Source organism: Rhizophagus irregularis, chromosome 16 (genome assembly GCF_026210795.1).
Source record: "Rhizophagus irregularis chromosome 16, complete sequence".
NCBI lineage: Eukaryota > Fungi > Glomeromycota > Glomeromycetes > Glomerales > Glomeraceae > Rhizophagus > Rhizophagus irregularis.
The window spans coordinates 2,276,592-2,296,369 of NC_089444.1; the positions used below are offsets into that span (position 1 = coordinate 2,276,592).

A 19,778-nucleotide genomic window follows, 5' to 3' on the forward strand; every position below is an offset into this window, starting at 1 on the left:
TATTTTAATATATTATTTATATAGCATTATATTTTATATTTCAATAATATTTTTTTTCAACGGCTAACTTAAACGTTAGCACCTTTTTTTTTAATAAAATTAACGATAACTTAATAACGAAATAAGTGCTGCGTACACTATCTCCACTCATTTTTTTTTGCTAGTCAAAAAAAAAGAAAAAAAAAAATTTAAATGATGGAAGGTTATGATAAAAATGAAGCATTTATATTATCAAAACATTCATCGAATAATAATACTTCCTTATCAATACCAAAAATAGCTTTTGGTGCCGGAAAAAATCAAAATCAACGTAGTAATACTTCTCAAGAATTTTCACCTACAAAAGAAGTAATATTAGATGAAAATACAGAAGAAAGTGTTAATGGAACAGGAATAGGAATAGGAGAAAAAGATCTTTATTATAATAATGCAACTCCAAGTTTTATGTCAGATAATGTAACAATGGGTTTTGATGGAACATTTTTCCCTTCATTGGATAAAGTATTAATGAATAAATCAGGGTCACCATTATCACAATATAATTTTTATGCTTATCTTAGGCAAGATTGGCATGGAGAAGAAAATTTAAATTTTTGGCTAGATGTTGTTACTCATGAAAACCTATTTGAATCTTGGCGAGAATATCAGGATTACATAAAAAAGTCAAGAGAAAGAAGACAAAGTGAAAATACTATTAATAGAAGAGGAAAGGATAAAGAAGATACAGGAGTTGAGGGCGATGATGAAGACGAAGAAGGTGAAGATTGGGAACCTTCCAATGATTATAATGATAGTAATTCAAGTACTGATGGTACAGTCGCTCCTTCTGTTGCACCTTCATCAATTGATTCAAAAAATCCTGTAGTTAAATCAAATAATCGTCGTTACTCTTCTTCAAATAGATATGCTGGAGCACTTTATGACAGTAGTGATAGTAAAAATAATTATGAAATTACTGTAATTTCAGAAGATAGATCATCATCAGATTACAAACAACCTGAAATTGTAAAGAGAGTTAACGAAGAAGATTTAGCAAAATCCGCTCTAGTTATTTATAAAAAGTATGGTCACATGAATATATTACCGGAGCAAAATCGTATAACAATGCAAGATTTAATTGAACGTCAAGGAAGATTTAATCCTGTTGTATTTTCTTCGGCAAAATCTTATGTTTATCATATTATGAATGTGATATACTTTCCAAAATTCATACAAGCAGCTATTGATATGAATTTAACTCATATACATGCCATAATTGCTTTACCTTTGGGTATAGCGGCTTTAACATTTGGTCTCGCCTTAGAATTATATTATATTTTTATGGGTTTAGATAATAGATTAGTAAGACTTTGGGGGTTTCTTCCTATCTGGCTAGGTTGGATCTTATTACAAACTGCTGCTACTCGTTTTCTTCCTCCTTTGATAATATTTGGTGTAAGGTATGGATAGTAATAAACTAAGTTATATGCTGTTAGTTATGTTTATTATGCACTTTTTTTTAACGTACTTTTTTCATTCTTTTGAACGTAGTGAACACAAATTATTTCGATTTCATAAGATTAAAGAACGTTCAATTTTATATGCGCACAGAAAACGTGCTTTGACTTTTATGATGTGGGATACTTTAGCTGCTATAATAACTACTGCCATTTTATTTGCGATACCTCCTATTGCTCTTTATGATGGCAAACATTAATTCAAAAATTATTATTTTTTTTTCTTATTTTTATATATTGAACAATTTTTTTTCTTTCGTACAATATACATATATATATAGACATATATATTTTAATATAATGTGTGGAGTTGAAAGAACATTTTTTTTCTTTTACTTAAAGAAGTTACTTTCTTTAAGTTGTATTATTTTGTTTGTACTATTAATCTCAAATATATATTTCTTATTTTTTTCGCTTATAGTGTATTTCTATGAAACATTGTATTTCAATAAAATGCAAATATACAATACAGAATTTTTAATGTATAATGAATGCTATTATACACTTTATATAATTTATTATTCCTTTTAATACGTATAAATTGGTTGTTTTTTTTTTGAAAAAAAATAAAATAAAATAAAATATAAATAAATGGGTGTATATTAATTATAATTGGTATATATCTACAAATGCCATACATTACTGTTTATATAATTAAAATGGAGAATATTTTAAATAAAAACTTTGTTATTACAATAAAGATCTTTGATATCTTTGATAAAATTTTCTTCATTAGTAAATTCTTCGTTCCCATTTTGAACTTGTTTAGTTTCCTCCTTTTCCTCCCCTTCCTTCTCTTCTATTTCTTCATGTCCTCTTTCTTGATCAGAATCAAATTTTTCAAAACTACAATTAACATACAAATTTTCAATCAAATTTTCAGTCGAATTTTCTTTGTTATTATTAGCTTCTTTCTCATTTGGCCAAGTATTGCATTTAGTCTTTACCGGCACACTATTTGAGAATTTTTTCAGGGACAAACGACTTTGAGTGGTCTTAAATGATAACCTGGAATTCTTAATTTCTTCATTTTCCTCTTCCCCCTTTACATTTTCCTCCTTCTTTTCTTTCTCTTGATCAACAGTAAATTCAAAACAATAAATCCAACCTCGCGTACAACCAGCAACAACTCTTTCATCATCGATATCTAATATATTAAATACGGTAGTATCAATCGAAGGAGGCAATGTGACCTCATTAAATCCACGGATTCCATTTGTTACATCTACACTTTCTGAATTAACTTTCGGATAAATTAATAAATGACCTTGTGGTGGATATGATATTAATGATCCAATTACACCGTGATTATATTTTGAGTCAATTCCTGCACAAAGTAATCTACATGGTACGTTATTATTTTCATAAATCATCATTGGTTCTCTTGAATATATCCTTCTTATCCTCTCATCTTCCCCTTCTCTTTCTCCTTCATTGAAAGAAGGAGGAGGTAAATCTTCCCATCTAATGTGAAAAATCGCTCCAGATGGTGCAATACATAATATATCATGACCATCTACATTATTATCAAATGAACATATATTGATAGATGTCCTCGATGGAACATATTGATAAAGTAATCCACTTGATGTGATATCAAATATATCGATAGCCCCATTTGATGAAACAGACATAACAATATTTTTACCAAGTAAGCGAACACCTGCAACCTGTTATCAAATTTTATTTTATTAAAAAAAAAAAAGTTTCGTACTTTGTCAATAAAAACAAACCATTAATTCAATATAAAACTTACCCTATTTGAATGAACGTGAAATAATGCTACTTTTCTACCATCTTTCCATAATAGTACATGTATCATCCCTTTAAAAGTTCCTAATGCAATGTATTCATCATTCATATCCATACATTGAGTTCCTATCCACTGCTCTTCTGCAAATTTTCCAAGAGTCTCTCCCGTTGAAAAAGAAATCAATTTACATCCAAATTCACTTTATATGCCATAATTATAAAGTTAACGGTCGTTAATATTTTTTTTTTTAAGCAGGAAAAAAAACATTATTCTTTTAATTTGAAAGTTATGACATTACCCATAATATGATCCACAAGCAATCACATCCTTATGTTCGATAAAATCAACACAAATAATATCAGCTCCAACTTCAATTTTATTTTTGCATTCACCAGTTTTAATGTTCCATACTCCAATAAAATCATCAGTTGATCCTGTAACTAAAATATCTCCTCTCAATTTTAGTGCCACGACTTTATTATTATGGGCTTTGAAATTGAATGTTTTTGTTGCGTTTCCTCTTTGCCAATTTATTTGAAGTCTATAAAAACTTTCCCAACTGTTCAATGTTGAGCTAGTTCTTGGTGGTAAGGGTCCAGGTTTAAATAAATGTGAACTATGATATTGCCATAACGTTTCGTCTAATGACAAATAATACCATTTTTTAGAAACCTATATAAAAAAAATTATTTTAGTTATTGGAGTATTCGTGAGAAAAAAAAATTTATGAAAAAAGAAAAAAATTTACCACTCGACAAAGACAAATCGTTGCTACCGGTAATTCTGTAAATATTTTTAACCAGATCTCATCTGGTAATAAATCAAATGGACTTATCGCAGTTGAAGATTTATTACTAGTCATTTTAAAATTCTAATTAAAAAATAAAAATTTTTTTTTCTTTTCGCCGATTTTATAATACAAAAAAATTGACGATTGCTACCTAAAAAAGATACTCCCCAATGAATCAATAATCTGCATTTAACCTGATTGATGATTCGCCGAAAATCTTTATCGGTGTCACGTTAATCGGAGTCAGGTTCTAGACAGGGTTTAGATAAACAGATCTGATTGGTTTATACTTTATTGTGAGTCGGAATTATAACAATGATATGGGAAAACTATTGAAGCGTATATTGTTTTACTTATAAATATTTATTTAAAGTCCTGATAAAGAAAATTCTTTTATTTTAACTTTGAATCTAATTTCTAAATGCCATAAAATATTAGATCTGAGCATGATTTCTATAAATACAGTCAATACAGTTCGGATTTTACTTTAAAACAAAAATAAAGCCAACATTATTTTAACAATGAAAGTTGAAACATTCTGATTTTCCAAATGATAGATAAATAAACATTAATTGGTGTATAATTATATAAATAAAGTAATTAAATTTTAAAATGTGAAATTCTTGTAATTATAATTATTTCGTAAGTGTATATGCTAGTATGCCTTAAAATAAAATTCACTTAGAGTCTACAAGTGTTTCTCAACTATTGTACTCAGAATAGTTTAATAACTTGCGAGTGATTAACTGTTAATAAATGATCGGGAATTTTCGTTTACTTATTCCCGGTCTCATATAGATAGCCATAAGTAGTTTAAAAATGGTTAATCACATGGTTATTTGATTTACCTATTTGTTTCCTTTTACAATATAGTTATATACGGGTCTTCAATCACGGGACATCGATATTGACAAATTTTCTGTCAATACAATTTCTATTACTTTTTTTTTCTTTGGATTCTTGATTTTTCATCCAAATTTTGCAAGATATTAAAATTTATGTTTATATATTAATAAATATATGGAGCTTTTAACTCACTTGGCTTTATTTTATATTTTGAATTTTTTTTTAAATTTAAATGTCATTAATATTCATTTTGAATATTGAAAATGAGCCGCCAAACGTTAATAATAAACCAATATATCAATTCCACCTAACGTTATATTTTGATCCGGAATCCGGATATCCGATGGATGATCCTCGGATTTTATCCTCGGGTTATATATTCGTATCCGCGGACGACGCTCCTTTAACTACTGTTTCGCATCAGTTGATCCAAATTCAACTGAATTATAAATTTGGTCATACAAATCTGGGTATTGGAGGCCGACCACGTCCACGACTTCCTAATCAGTAAGCATTTTTAATTTTTAGCTCTACAATCTTTGAATATATTTTTGCATTTCTTTTTTAACTTCATGATTTTGTCTTTATTAGATTTGAATTTTCATGTATATATCATTCCGAATTTGAGAGTCGGTTGTAATATTGACATTTGTTCCAATTCAGCTGTCTTTCTTTCAATCATTTTAATCTCATCAGATGCTCTCCTTTGGGCTGATTTAAGTGGAATTTCCAGTGTTGATCTATAGAATGAATGATAGGAGGGGTGAAATAGGATCTTCTCTTGATATAGAATGCTTTGGTCTCATTGTTTGTATATCATTTAAGTTAAATGGAACTGCCAGGTATTGTTTATCAATTTCTGCAGAATCTTTGTTTTTAATTTTCTTGCTGCTTTGCGGCAAACATCAGCACGGTTTGGAGTATAGTTTGCAGTTTTTGTCATGATACTATCTATATACATAAGCATTGAAAATTTCTTGATATTTATTGTAGGTAAACATAGTGTTACAATCCGTTCATCCTCCATCCGCGAGATAAAGTGCGGATATCCATATAGTTGAAAATTTGTGAGGAAAGATACGATGTATATATGGTACGAACTACGTTAAAATTATCTATTGCCTCGTGGGTTGCAGTAGCTGGAATGGCACATACTGAAACACGAGAACATCCTGATAGTCATTGCTGTCTTGCATCTGTTAAATGTGCAAGACAATTTGCTTCATTATTTGCTGATATGAGTGTTATTATTTCTCAATATGACAAATTGAATATTTCCATTTATTTTAACACATCATTGTATTTGAAATCCATGTAAGACTATTAAGGTCTTGCATATGAGTAACTGAAGATGTACCAAAAGACCACTGAGGACGTACAAATTGTCCTGTTCGAAGTTCATCATTTGAATCACTTGGGAATATACCGATGAAATTAACTTTTACCCATGTCCAGTAAGAAAATCATGATCTGCTACTCATATGGGTTCATAAGCTGATTGTAGTGTATGAAAAGTCTGGATATGAAATCTTAGATTTTTTAAAAATATAAAGCATAGTATCATCTCTTCAAGAAATTTGATTTAGATTATTGATACATGCCACAAGATAATCAATGTAGAAAGAGGTATGGCACATTTGAATACACAAGGAAGGGTAATAAATCCGGAATTGGCTACTCAAAATTTTTGATATGTAGGAGAAGCCTTGTGTGATATTTGGAGATTTTTGGAAAGAAAGTTTGATGCTCATTATGTAGATACACTCACTAATCCATTTGAAAATGTAAAGATTAAAGGTACAGATAAAGAAAGGGCAGAAGAATTAATAAGACGGGACAAAATTCAAAAAGACGCAAATACCTTCTCATAATGTTTTGTACCATGGTTTTGGATTGAAAATCATTGTAATTTATGCGCCTATTCAGTTGATTTCATTCATTTCAAACGCTGCAAAATACAATCTGCTGTGAAACCACAGGTCATAGACTTTCTACAAAACAATAATGGTTTCTTGCAACCTGCTACCAAAGCTAGAGATGGATACTTTATGAATCCCATTCACATTCTTCAATATTCTGATCTTTTGAAAATACCACGCTATGATGTTGATTGTCCATCTATTGCTAAAAATATGTACTCCCACCTTTGTTGTTCCATCAATAAAAAATATCTTCCTTCTAACAAAACAGCACATTCTACTACTCAAGGACGAAAAAGGACCAGATTAAACAAAAATCTATGATTCTTGATGATTTTTCTCTCCGTCTAATGAATTTCAAAGTTTAAGAGAATGTATGTGAATATTTATTTGAATGAATAAATTGAAAATTTTGCCTCACTTGAAAACATAAAAGTAAAAGTATGTAAAATGCAAAGTATATTTCAGTTTTATTTCAATAGCAGTACATCAAAAAAAAAGAATATGCTGCGAGAATGTCTTTAACGTAGATTATCTATAAAACTATCACTTATTTAACTAAAGAATATCAAAATTTTGTGCATTATAAACTAAAAATACAAAACATAATTTAATTAAATTAAATATAAGAAAAAAAAATAATTTTTTTTTTCCAAAAATTTATCAGCTTGATCGGGGCGATTCTGATTGGCTGAAATTTAAATGATTCATAATGGCGATCTTAGAAGTTTCACGAAAAATTCCAAGGAAAAGATCACGTGAAACCCGGAAACGTTTTATGAAAGTTTAAAGATTACAAACCAATGTACTAACTTTGTGTACTAACATGTAGATATAGTTCAAGTTCAGCCTAGTAAACTTCTTCAATAAAACAAATAGCTGTATTTACCTATAGTAAAAATCAGATGTGTAACATCTAGAACTTTCCTTATGCTAGATTAAAAAATTACTAATATATGAAGAGATAGTCTATCTTACAAATATATTTCTCTTGCCGTTTCCCTAGTAGAAAAATTTCCCACTTGCGTATCAATATTCTCCCTTATTTTGAACAATATCAGATATGGGGAAAGAGGTCCATATTCACGTTCTCAAAATGAATAATTATTTTTTTTATTCACATCATGTAACGCGATATATTCGCAATTTTTTATGTATTAGTCGGCAACGATTTATTTTATTAAATAAAGCATTGTTAGGGCCGTTTCTCGGCCATTAAACGATTTTGAATATACTGTTACGCGGGTATTTTTAACTTGAACCAAACTACGCTGGTGGATACGAAAGAGCTTATAGTTTTTTTGCGCAAGAAGGACTTGGAATTGTGGAGTTTCTTAGTTTTGGAATACTGGGGACTTCGCTAAGGAGTGCAAGGAGAAAAATTGAGGGCACTTTCGTCTTACCTTAGCTTGAATGAGGTGACGACAATAAGCTTTTCAAGCATTGCATGACAGAGATCTGCTTAGGTTGCGCTCCTATTGCTATTGCACATTACAACTAGGTAGCTTGGAAACCATTCGTAATGAGTATGCCGTGGTACTGCTATCCACATCGTCATGGACGAGACGATAGCATGAGCCCACAATATGGCATCGTTGGTGAAGGACGGGTTCGATTATATAAGATTTTTATTTTACTCCGGACATTTTTTTTTTTATAATCCCACATTTACATTGCAATCCGTTCTTTCTAGGAATTAGAAAGCTGAGAACTTTATTTGCATCACAGAGAATAAACAGCATAAAGTTCCCGCTCAGCTTGAGAGCGCGTGTAAACGAAGCGAGAGGACTGGCAATGATTTGATTATTATCACGACAAGGCGGAACTGGTACTTTCTTCTATATAGCCCAGGAAAATATCTAAGGCTAATGATACCGCTTACTCGATCGAATTTACCAAGGAGGCCTTGAAGGAGGAATCGGGGGAGTATCATGCATTGCATAAGTGCGAGAGTATATAATAGTGGGATTGTTGAAGGATAGGGTAGAGTGTTCGGATGAAGAGCCTGAAAGGAAGAGGGTTAGGATAGAGGGATGCCGAAAAAATAATCGTGTTTAGTAGTTCGTGCTTCGTCCTAATCTTGTAATTAATGTAATTAAATTTTTTTTTTCTCTATTAATAAAAATTTTTCTTGGCAAAAGTGATCCGCGGAACTGAAACGTGAATTTTTATCCATCCTCCATTTAAGTATGCACGATAAAGCTATTAGATTATTTATTTTAGCAGTAATTTTGCGTTATATACAGTATGATATATCATAAAATGCAGTAAAACGTACTTATACAGAATTATAAAAGCAAATAAAGAAAAATGCGTAAAAACCGTGATTAGACTATAAAAAGGTGAAATGATATAAAAAATCAAAAAAAGTATGCTATTCTTCTTTTTGTTTTTTTTCTCGTTAATTTTGCTTTTCTTATGGAATTTCTCGATTTTCTGGGGGGTTTTTATCTTCCTGATCTATCAACAGTACCGCGATCTGGAAGAGAGAAGAAAGTTATATAAATGAATGGTAAAAACAATTAAGAATAGCATACATACCTACTCTTCATCGACAACCCATAAAGTCCATGACCTCGTTCTTGCCTCTTCTAAAGTATCTCCGAGTGGCCAAAAAACGCCAGACATCATATCTGACATAAAACGCGACCATAGCAATCTAAAAAGATCATTCCGTGTTCACGCTCTCCAATAAGTATAATATGGTTAAAGTCAAATTCTTGAACCACATCGACATAAGTTTCCAAATCTGATCCAATTAAGATTTGTTACTTTGGAGTGTCACGCCTGTCACGGCCAACGTAGGATGCAAAATGATCACGTTCATATTCGTTTACGATCACTTCGATTACCATTGGTGAACAGTTGCGACTCCCCTAAGGGTTTGAGTCATAGGTCCTTGACTTCCATCATTTCTAACGTGAATGTAATGTGTGGGAATACAAATTTACATGATTGCCATTTAATAGAGCTTCCCACGGGAGATATTCGGAGCAATTGCCCAAGGGCAAGGGGTATTGCGTCGAGACCTGTTCTATTGCGACAGTATTCACTCCTTGGAATATCTTCATATTTTTCACCCTCGATTCCGCAACCTTCTCTTGCTCTTGGCTCAACATTGATGTCGCTAATACAGTACTAGCGGTTTCTCTTGTATAAAGCAATTGAGGCTCCGGCCATAAATCTCTTTATTTGGTTGTTTTGTATTGTGTGAGATTTATTGTACGTGGGCGATATTTCCTTTCAAAACACTCAGTTTCCGTGTGAACCATTCCTTTTGTTTCTCGAGCGTCGCTAAGCTTTACATAGCAACTCCACAGTAGGCAAAGAGCGTCCCAGCTCGTGTTTACAAGAATCGGAGGGTAAGGGCCATATGTCGGCAGAGTACTGCGGAATAAATTTATTAAAAAACCAATTTCCCTCTCTAAAACTATCTGTCTATTTAAATTACCTCAAGGGTCTCAAGAAATCTTTCACAAGTTGTCCCATTTATTAAAACTTATGAAAATTCAGGTTAGTGATACAACAAAACCGGTTGGTTATTGAAATTTGAAAACCTGTGCTACTTACTTTTGAATCATAAAAATGTTAAAATAAAAATATTCCGTTAGTTCTCTCTCTCGATAAGAGTTTAAAAGTTAAACAGTTAAAGAGTTAAGCAAACACGAAATCGAGAGAAATACTTTTTTTTAATTTTTTATGCGAATATTATCAGTTATATAGAAAACCAATTAATTTATCACGAAAATCAATAATCAGTACAAAAATTATAAGATAAAAATTTTACTGTCTGAATATATTTAAAATGAATTACGCAATTTATTGATTGTACTGAAATCTTATAATTGAGTTTATTAGTCTCATAATGACTAAACTGCATCAAAAAATAAAATAAAATATATTATAAACATATTAGACTATTGAAATTTTTCGATCTAATTTCTCCGCGGCGCAGCAAAATGATTGGTTGATCTTTTCTTTAGTCGATGACTTATAAATAATTTAATTTTAATATTAGTTTCGTTAAAAAATCATCAAATTAAACTTTTTGAATTTATGAACACAAAAAAAAAAAGTAATAATTGTATTCATGAATGTGGTATAGACGCGACATAGTATTTTTGAGCTATATTTTAATTTTATTATTATTAAAATTATTACATTTTATATAGGTAATACGGGTAGTTTAAAATTTAATTCGCCTTTTAACATTTTTGTATGCCCAACTTATTTAAAAGCCCAAAAGGAAAGTTTCGGGCTAACTATCCAGAAAAAGCAACTTTTTAAATCTAAAATAGAAACATTAAATTATTATTCCAAACCATTAGATTCTGCAGAAAATCCATCATGTAATTAATCCTAGAGTTATTTAATGCTACATCCAAGTATTTTCATCTGAAAGTAGAGGATAGATTGTAAATTGAAAGAATATGTGAACTAAAAAGAGTATGGGAGAGTGAATAGGATGAAAAAGAATAAGAAACTTTATTGTACCTTGATTTTTTTCGGTTAATGAAATAATTGCATCATGATTTCTATATATATTCGAAAATATGATGTTGAAATTTGAAAGACCCTTGTAAATAAAAGCAGTAGAATGAACAATCCAATTTTAATTAATTTGAACCAGTAATGGAAATTACTTGGTCCATCAAGGATATCATTGACTGCCATATCTATAGCCATAATGTTAAATTTAACGTCATTAAGCATTTAACTTTTATTAATAGAAATTGATAATTATTGAATTAATAATAAAATCTCATATATCTCATATAATATTATAGAATTATAATCAAAATTCAAATTAATTTGTGAGATTTAATTTACTTGCAGGGATTGATCAAATAATTTTACATTTTTTCTTCCCTGTTGTTTTACAAAAAAAGATCTATTTTTTCTTTCATAATTACTCTTTTTTATTCTATTTATGGGTTAATTGACACCAAAGAACTTAGAACTGTTGCCTTGTATAAAATTTTTATTAATTATATATTTAATGACATAACAAAAATAATTATTTGGTAACGTTTATGCATCCACATGAATTCATAACCCTTGATTTGGCTAAATCTTCATGATTTGCAAAATGTTTTTTTAATTTTATTTGAATGTTACAAACATAATTGAAACATAATGAGTGATGTGCATATCGATTCATCTCCCTTCTTCAATTAATATAGTCATAATTCTTTGGATTAAAGATTCTATATGTAAATTTTCTCCGATACCAACTTCACTCTCTTTGTTCTGCTTATTTTTTTAAACAGAGAACCGATTATTTTTATTGGTATTATTGAGAAGTTATATATATTCCTTCTTTATATCTTTGTTCCTTCTTATATTTATTTATAACTGTTGTAAGTTTCTCTTTTAATATAATACTTTTAATTTTTGCCAAGTTATCCGTTTGTATCTTTTTTTGGATAATATATTGAACATGCTTTTTAAGTTGGACATTTTGTTCGTCGAATTGGGAAGATTGCTGAGATTGCTGCGGTTTACAATGAAGAATGTTTACTAAAAACTCCCGGACTCAAATTCTTTAAGAGTATTTGCGTTTCCTAAAATAGACAATGATAGGAACTCAAAATTAATTCCGACTTTTCCTAAAAAAGATAAGTTTAAAAATCCAAATTACTAAATTAGTATTCATTTATGATACACGAATTATCATTTATACCATTGCTTCCATATTTGTATCTTAAAAGTATACCAAAAAATTCATAATCTTTCAATTAAAATGTTCTTATTTGGAGAACTAAAATTACGAATTCAGTATGAGATTGTTTGAAACAGGAGGAATTAGACAGAAAAAACTATTGATGTCACGTATATAAATTGATATTAATTTTTTTTGTACTAATTTAGCATGAATAACCGATAGGTTCACACAAACATTGATGAGAGGGGGGACAAAACCCGAAAAATTAAAAAGCAAAAATATTAGATAAACTTTTTTACGATTAGGTAATGAATTATTCTCAATGGGAAAACAACCTTATTTTTATTTTTATGACAAATTTGTTTAACATGACCTATTTTTCTTTTTTTTTCTTGGCTACGCGCGATTAATGTACAAGTATATAATAAATCGGTATTTTATTTTTTTTTTCTCATTTTGCTCTTTCATTTCCAAAATTTTTTTCGAAAAAGAAAAAAAAAAATGAACCCAAGTTACGATCAAATGAATAGTCCAACTTCCGCTGCTTTCGATATTTTTTTCAGTGGTATTATACCAATTGGTTACTCAACATTCTTTGAACCACTTTTAAGTGCACCATTAAAATCCAAGGTGGAGGATTTTATTCTTTTTTTTGTGGAACCTCTTATACCACTTTTCTATGCGTTGAACAAGATCACTTATAATCAAATCACCAGAAATCATATAATATTTATTTATATCTATTGTTCTTTTAGAATCATTTCATTCATCATATATTATAACGTTCTCATATGGTTAAAAAAAAATGATAGTCGATATTTCAAATATAAATCATTAAAACATTGGATGTTATTCTTATACTTTTCTATAATAGAATTTAACGTTCGTTTTATTCCTATAATTCTTTTAGAAAATGTAAGAGAATTATTAAAAATAACCTTTGAACCAAATGCGGTATTTATACTTGGAATTATATTTGCTTTTCTTATATATATATTTATAATACCTCATATATTATATAAGAATAGAGATAATTTTCCAATTTTTAGTAGTTTAATATATTCTTCATATAAATTTTGTTCATTTTCTACTAGTATAATTTATTTAGTTATAATACCTTCAAATGTAATTTATGTTAAAATCGCATTTAACATCAATTTGATATTGGTTATGAGATTTTTTACTATATTTGAAGATAAACCTAGTAACAAAAAAAGAGGTTTGGCTTGTGTCATTCTTTTCGCTTTTGATGATATTCATAAAATAGAAAGAGAATTAAAAAATGAAGAATGGGATCAAGATTGGTACACTTCATTTTTATCCCATCCTATGATTAATCGAATTAATCGAATGATTGATAAGATAAAAGAAATTATAAAGAAGAAAAAAATTGATGATGATAATTATTATTATAATGAAGAAGAAGATAAATCAAATTGTAATAAAGCGAATATCTTATATTATTATAAATATGGAGAATCTCTTGAAAAAAGAAGGATTAAGAAACCTTGTCAAAAATTTATTCAAGATAATGAAAGTATGATATCATCATCTGATAATATTATTGTAATTCAAGATAATGAAAATATGTCATCATCAACTGAGAATACTATTATCAAATATAATGAAAGTACTTCATCATCTGAAAATATTATTACTATTCAAGTTCATGAATTCTTACTTGAAACATATAAATCTGGTATTAAATTACATGATGAAATAAAAAAAGCGAATAAGGTTTATAAACTTTTTAATGGAATTGGTGTAGAAAAGATTTATCAAGTAGAAAGATTTTCCGTTGATGATATTGAAAGATTAGAATATAAAGAAATTGATGAAATCATTAAAAATGTCAGATTCTGTAATTTTTAAATAAAAAATATTTACGATTTTTAAAAGTGTATTTCTCTTAAAATTTTTTGATAAAATTTTGTTCACTACTTTAATTGATGCACTTTATTTATATAAAAAAACGTTTCTAAGCGTTTCTTTTTTAAGTGTTGCGACAATAGGTATTAACTATTTATTGGAAATAAAGCGATAGAAAAATTTAAAATTTAAATTAGCATTCAACTAAAATTGAAGGTTTAATCCTTTTTCTATACTTTACGCCCTCCAAGATTTCAAACACAAGCTGACAAGCATGCATGAGTTGTAGTTGTTACAAATTATATTATAATAAAGTTAAAATTCAAAATGTTCAATTTTTTTACATACGAAGCTATAATTTCATGGCTTAGTGCTACACCGATTAACGAAAAACAAATATGCAAACACTTGAAGCACTTATCATAATTATTATGATTAGATATTTCTAATTATGGTAATTATGGTAAGGTTTCTTTAAAAATTTTTGTCAGTACGTATTTCATTTGATCTGTTTAATACAGATTCATATCATCAAACGGTTAATAGAAGTGAAAAGTCCAAATTTTTAGTAATGTTTAATCTCTTACTACAGACATAAAACTGTTACGGGCCGACTCAACTGATGGGTTTTAACTTTTAGCAAAATTATAATTAAAGAACAAACGATGTTGAAATTGTTTTAACTTGCTAAATCACTAAGATCTACAAACAGTAAACTCTTTCGTAATAATAAATTTATTACAAAGAGGCTTTCATTTTTACGTTTTGTTATTATTCTATAACGAAACCAATTTTGGAATGTATTGTTATCAAATGCGTGTTGTATACAAAAGTTAATTTTAACTTCAAACTATTACAGCTTTTAACAATTGTAACAAACTAGCTAAAACTAAACAATAAATGTTAACATTTCTATACTATTACTAGTGTAAAAGTACTGACGTTATGGCATGCTTCTTGATTCGTGGCGCGGCAATTTTCAAAAAAAGGCCATTAAGGTTTTTTCTTTGGCATAAAGCTTTCAAACTTACAATGTAAGCGTAATTTCACCTGCTCTGCAAGTTTACTTAAGATTCGGAAGAAGATTTTGAATGTCAATTTTGACTTTACATATAGATGATTGATTTTATCTTCTTTGCCGATCATTTTCAAAATAGATTTAGCGAAAGAAAAATTTTGTCAAATAAGTCGCCTTTGTCGCTCTAAGTAAACTTATACCTAGCTAGTAACTTTTAAGGGCAATTTATTATTAGAAAAAAATTTCTTTTAATGATTTTTTGTTGCACCATAATCAATTGGCTGCACCACAAACCTGGTACACAAAAAAAATAAATACTTATTAATATATCGAGAGCTTGATAATTTTGCATTACTAATTTTAACAGATCATAAAAGTATATGCATCAATATATTTAAATTTACTAGCATAGGATGTCAGAAATAGTGGTTAATTATTCATTTATCTTTTTCTAAGGTATTTCTGATTTTTCCATTAATACTGAAATATTATATGCTCAATATTTATTTATTTATTTTATTTCTAAAAGAGTAGTAACCAGGGTCTAATACATTTATCCAAAATTTGATAATCTAAGTAGTAGATCAGTGGTCATTATCCCTCCAGAGAGGATCTCATCCTTTGATTTGAAAATGTTTGAAAAAATGAAACTACATTATAAGAATAAACTGATTGTATGCTCAATATCCAATTTAAAAAAATCTGGAACATCTTATTCAATTACATGATTTAATTAAATTAATGAATTATTTTTAAACTAAGATTAATATAAATTTGAAAATTATTAAATAAGCATATTTTAATTGGCTCTTCAAGTTTATTTAATAAAAAAAGTGGATTTCGAATACTGTTTTTAACTTTATTTATAAACAAATAAATTTTGCTAATTATATTAAATAAATTTTAATAAAATGTAAAAAGTCAAATAAATTAAAAATAGAATTCAAAACTTCATTTTGTACTTTAAGTAAACTTGCAAGACAGGTTGAAATACATCCATTATATAAAGTTAATTATGTAGGATTTATAAATAAAGGTAATAAAAATCTTTATATTATTATAAATTTAAATAGTAAATTTTTTCAAAAAACAAATCAAACAAATATTGCAATAATTTCTGAATTAGAATAAAACTGTTAGAATATAAAAAAAAAATAAATTTAATAAAGTAATTCATTTATATAAGTTTCTTTAAAAAATACTTAAATCATAAGTACAGATTATATATATTATACTTATTTATTTATTTTAAATTTAACTATTTTTTATCTGTATATTTCAGTTGATTTATTTTTATTAACTAATATAGGACCCCGCTACTACCCCGCTTACTTATAATAAAGGTTACTGTAATTCTAAGGTAAAATCACTAAGAAAAAAATTTTGATGATCCTACTATAAATAGATAAATTATATCTAAAAAAGGAAATGTTATACTGCATTATTATGATTTTTTTCCTTTAAATCAATTAATCAATAATGGACTTTTTCACTTCTAAATACAGTCTGATCTCGATATAATGAACTCATAATATAATGAACTCTTAACTTACCGAACTTTTTTTAAAAAACTGGGTTTATATTATTTAAAAAAATCTTGATATACCGAATTTCATATAAACTTGATATAACGTATACTGAACTTTTATGATTTACCGTTTATAATAAAGCTGTTAAAGCATATAAAAAAATTCTTTATATACCAAACTTGATCATGTGGTTGAAATTTCACATAATTTATATTGTTAAATCTTAATTTCTGGCCAAAATTAATATTCTTTAATCACGTGATAACTTTATATACTGAACTGCTACTGTAAAATTTATGGAATTCAGTACACAAAAAAAATTTACATACTGAATTTCTACTATATAACGAACTTTTACCTTAGACCGCGAGTTCGTTATATCAAGGTTTGACTGTACCTGATATGTAAATGTAGCCTGAATGCCTGATATGGTAAAGTTTAGGCATAGTAAATTATTTTAATAAATTTTTTAATTGTCAATAAAATTTCTGAGTATACATATGATTTGTGAAACATGTAAATTATATGTGTAAATTTTATATGTTAGTACGACATAACAATAAAGAATTTAAAATTTTTATTTATTACTTTTGCTTTAAATAAAACTTTAAAATTATAAATCATATTTTATTTCAATTATTTTTGCAAGCTTTAGATACTTTAGATTTAAGTAGTAGTATAAATTCTGGTATAAATATCAATTTTTCTTATGAAAAGTTGATGCTTTTTTTTATTAATTCACGTTAAAAATCCTATATTATTTATAATCAAATTAAATCATATTATTGGTATGAAACAATCTTATTTAATTATGATGATATATGATTTCACAAATTATTAAGAGTAAAATAATCCACCTTTTGGACTATAGTTAATATGATGATTCACAATCATGAAATTTTTCAAAATCACCAAAACAACAAGTTCCAATTGAAAAACAATTAGCTGTAGTTTATATCGACTAGATGGAAAATCTATAGTATGGGACCTTTGTTTAAAATTTGGAATTACAGAAGGAACAGTTCAATTGTTTACATTCAGAATTACTTTAACTCTAAAATCATTAAAGTCTCATGTTATTATTTGGCCACATGATGATTATTATCAAGAAGTACGTAGAGAATTTGAAGAAAAATGTAAATTTCCAAATGTTATTGGAGTATTAGATGGATCCCATATAAATTTATTTGAAACTTCAAGTAAACCTAATAAGAATGTATATTTTACACGAAAATATCGCTATACTATTCATCTGCAAACTGTAGTTGATTATAAAGGATTATTTATATTTTATGATATTGTCTATTCAGCTTCTGCTCATGATGCAAAAGTATTTTGAAATTCCAAATTTTACCTTTACAGAAATCAACTATTTGAAGAACAAGATTATGTATTAACTGATTCAGCTTATCCAATTTCTACTACTATTATTACATCATTTAAAAATATAACAGATAGAACTAGGTAAAGAGAATTTAACAAAAAATATAGTAAAGGACGTGTAATAGTAGAACAAGCATTTGGAAGATTAAAAAATAGGTTTCAAATATTATAAAAACTTAGAAATAAAAATACTAAGTTGGATACTGATATCATTGAAATTTCTTTAATTTTGCACAATATAATACAGCAATGTAATGATATATGGGAATCTTCAGGACAAATGGTTATATATCAAATGCAACATGATGCTAATAATAATTTAAGATATTTTTAGGCAATTAAAAGAGTAGGAGAGATTAAAAGGCAAAATTTAATGGATATTGTATTGTAATTTATTGAAAATATTGATTAATAATCATTCAAATTATTATACTTATAAAATTATTAATTTTTTTTATATTTTAATTCACATTCTTTGGTTTTCAAAGCAAATTCTTATTTCACTTTCTTTAATTCTAATTTGAATTTGTATTTTTGTTTTTTTTCAAATTTTTCTTTTTTTCACTTTAATTTATCTTGCTTTATTTTCACTATGTTTTTCCTTTCTAATTTCTTTTCTTCATACTCATTATTAAGCCTTTGCTGTTTAATTTTTAACTGCTCTTATTCAACTTTAATTGCCCTTTTTTTTATTTCATGAAGTGAACCAAATATTGATAAATAACATTAATCAATTTCAGAAAATTTTCTCTTTTTATATTTATTATTTCCAGTATTGATAACAGGTTGTAATAAATAAATTTAAAATTAGTTGAATAACTATATAAGTAGTATGCAGCTATATAATAATTAAATTTACATGAAATACCTTATCAACATCAATATTAAATATAAAATAATTAGAATAAACATTTTCTCTATTTCCAAATATTTCATTCATATCATCAAAATATGGCCACTCTGATCCTTCTTTTCCAGTTTTTTCTCAATTTTCTTTTTCAAATCTTGCAATTAATGCTTGAAGTTTAGATCTAATTTGTGCACCAATTCTATTATTTCCAATTTTTATTGCTGCTTTAGCATAAAATTTTGTTTTATTTGTACAATAGCAATCAAAATTATCAGAGAGATAGGAAAGTAAAGTTTTAATTTCAGAGTCTAACCAGTGTTGAATTGTTTATGTTTCAGCAGAATCTGATCAATGTTGTTCATTTTCAATATTATTACTTAGTCCTAATAATTCATTGTATTGCAAATGCTTAGTAAATGAATCATCCATATTTTTTGATTCAAATGAAGGTTGATAATGAATAGGAAAAGTGTTATTAAAAATAAAATTTTTTTTGCATATTCATATCTGTAATTTGATAAGAATAAAAATTTTTTTCTTTTTTAATTACAATTTATTAACAAAATTTAATAATTATTATTATTATTTTAATTTGTTATTGTTTTATTAAATAATAAGCAAATTTCCCATGATCAAAATCAGAAATTTTATTGACAATTA

The 19,778-nt window shown here is 27.5% G+C and overlaps 5 protein-coding genes across 5 annotated transcripts; 3 read left to right on the forward strand and 2 right to left on the reverse strand.

The window, feature by feature from the left end:
- The first annotated feature begins 61 nt into the window (after positions 1–61).
- Positions 62–2,002, forward strand: OCT59_008272 (uncharacterized protein). Its single transcript, XM_025311417.2, has 2 exons — positions 62–1,439; positions 1,531–2,002. The coding sequence occupies exons 1-2, from the start codon at positions 193–195 to the stop codon at positions 1,694–1,696; spliced, it is 1,413 nt and encodes a 470-aa protein (XP_025171780.2). The 5' UTR covers positions 62–192; the 3' UTR covers positions 1,697–2,002.
- OCT59_008273 (uncharacterized protein) lies at positions 1,960–4,111 on the reverse strand (the record flags this gene model as incomplete). Its single annotated transcript, XM_025311416.2, has 4 exons — positions 1,960–3,166; positions 3,253–3,448; positions 3,548–3,921; positions 3,998–4,111. The coding sequence occupies 4 exons, from the start codon at positions 4,109–4,111 to the stop codon at positions 2,168–2,170; spliced, it is 1,683 nt and encodes a 560-aa protein (XP_025171779.1). The 3' UTR covers positions 1,960–2,167.
- Positions 4,112–5,117: 1,006 nt separating this feature from the next.
- On the forward strand, positions 5,118–5,882 carry OCT59_008274 (uncharacterized protein; the record flags this gene model as incomplete). Its single annotated transcript, XM_066142338.1, has 3 exons — positions 5,118–5,392; positions 5,632–5,727; positions 5,879–5,882. The coding sequence occupies 3 exons, from the start codon at positions 5,118–5,120 to the stop codon at positions 5,880–5,882; spliced, it is 375 nt and encodes a 124-aa protein (XP_065999228.1).
- A 3,385-nt stretch (positions 5,883–9,267) lies between these two features.
- OCT59_008275 (uncharacterized protein) lies at positions 9,268–10,293 on the reverse strand (the record flags this gene model as incomplete). The annotated part of the gene is made up of 4 exons (XM_066142339.1): positions 9,268–9,283; positions 9,346–9,395; positions 9,756–9,990; positions 10,256–10,293. The coding sequence occupies 4 exons, from the start codon at positions 10,291–10,293 to the stop codon at positions 9,268–9,270; spliced, it is 339 nt and encodes a 112-aa protein (XP_065999229.1).
- A 2,618-nt stretch (positions 10,294–12,911) lies between these two features.
- OCT59_008276 (uncharacterized protein) lies at positions 12,912–14,341 on the forward strand (the record flags this gene model as incomplete). Its single annotated transcript, XM_066142340.1, has 1 exon — positions 12,912–14,341. The coding sequence occupies exon 1, from the start codon at positions 12,971–12,973 to the stop codon at positions 14,339–14,341; it is 1,371 nt and encodes a 456-aa protein (XP_065999230.1). The 5' UTR covers positions 12,912–12,970.
- Positions 14,342–19,778: the final 5,437 nt, after the last annotated feature.

Excerpts from the sequence above, each read along its gene's own strand:
- OCT59_008272 (XM_025311417.2), top strand. The coding sequence starts at position 193 with ATGATGGAAGGTTATGATAAAAATGAAGCATTTATATTATCAAAACAT. Across the intron at positions 1,440-1,530 it reads TTGATAATATTTGGTGTAAG|TGAACACAAATTATTTCGAT; the intron begins GTATGGATAGTA and ends TTTTGAACGTAG.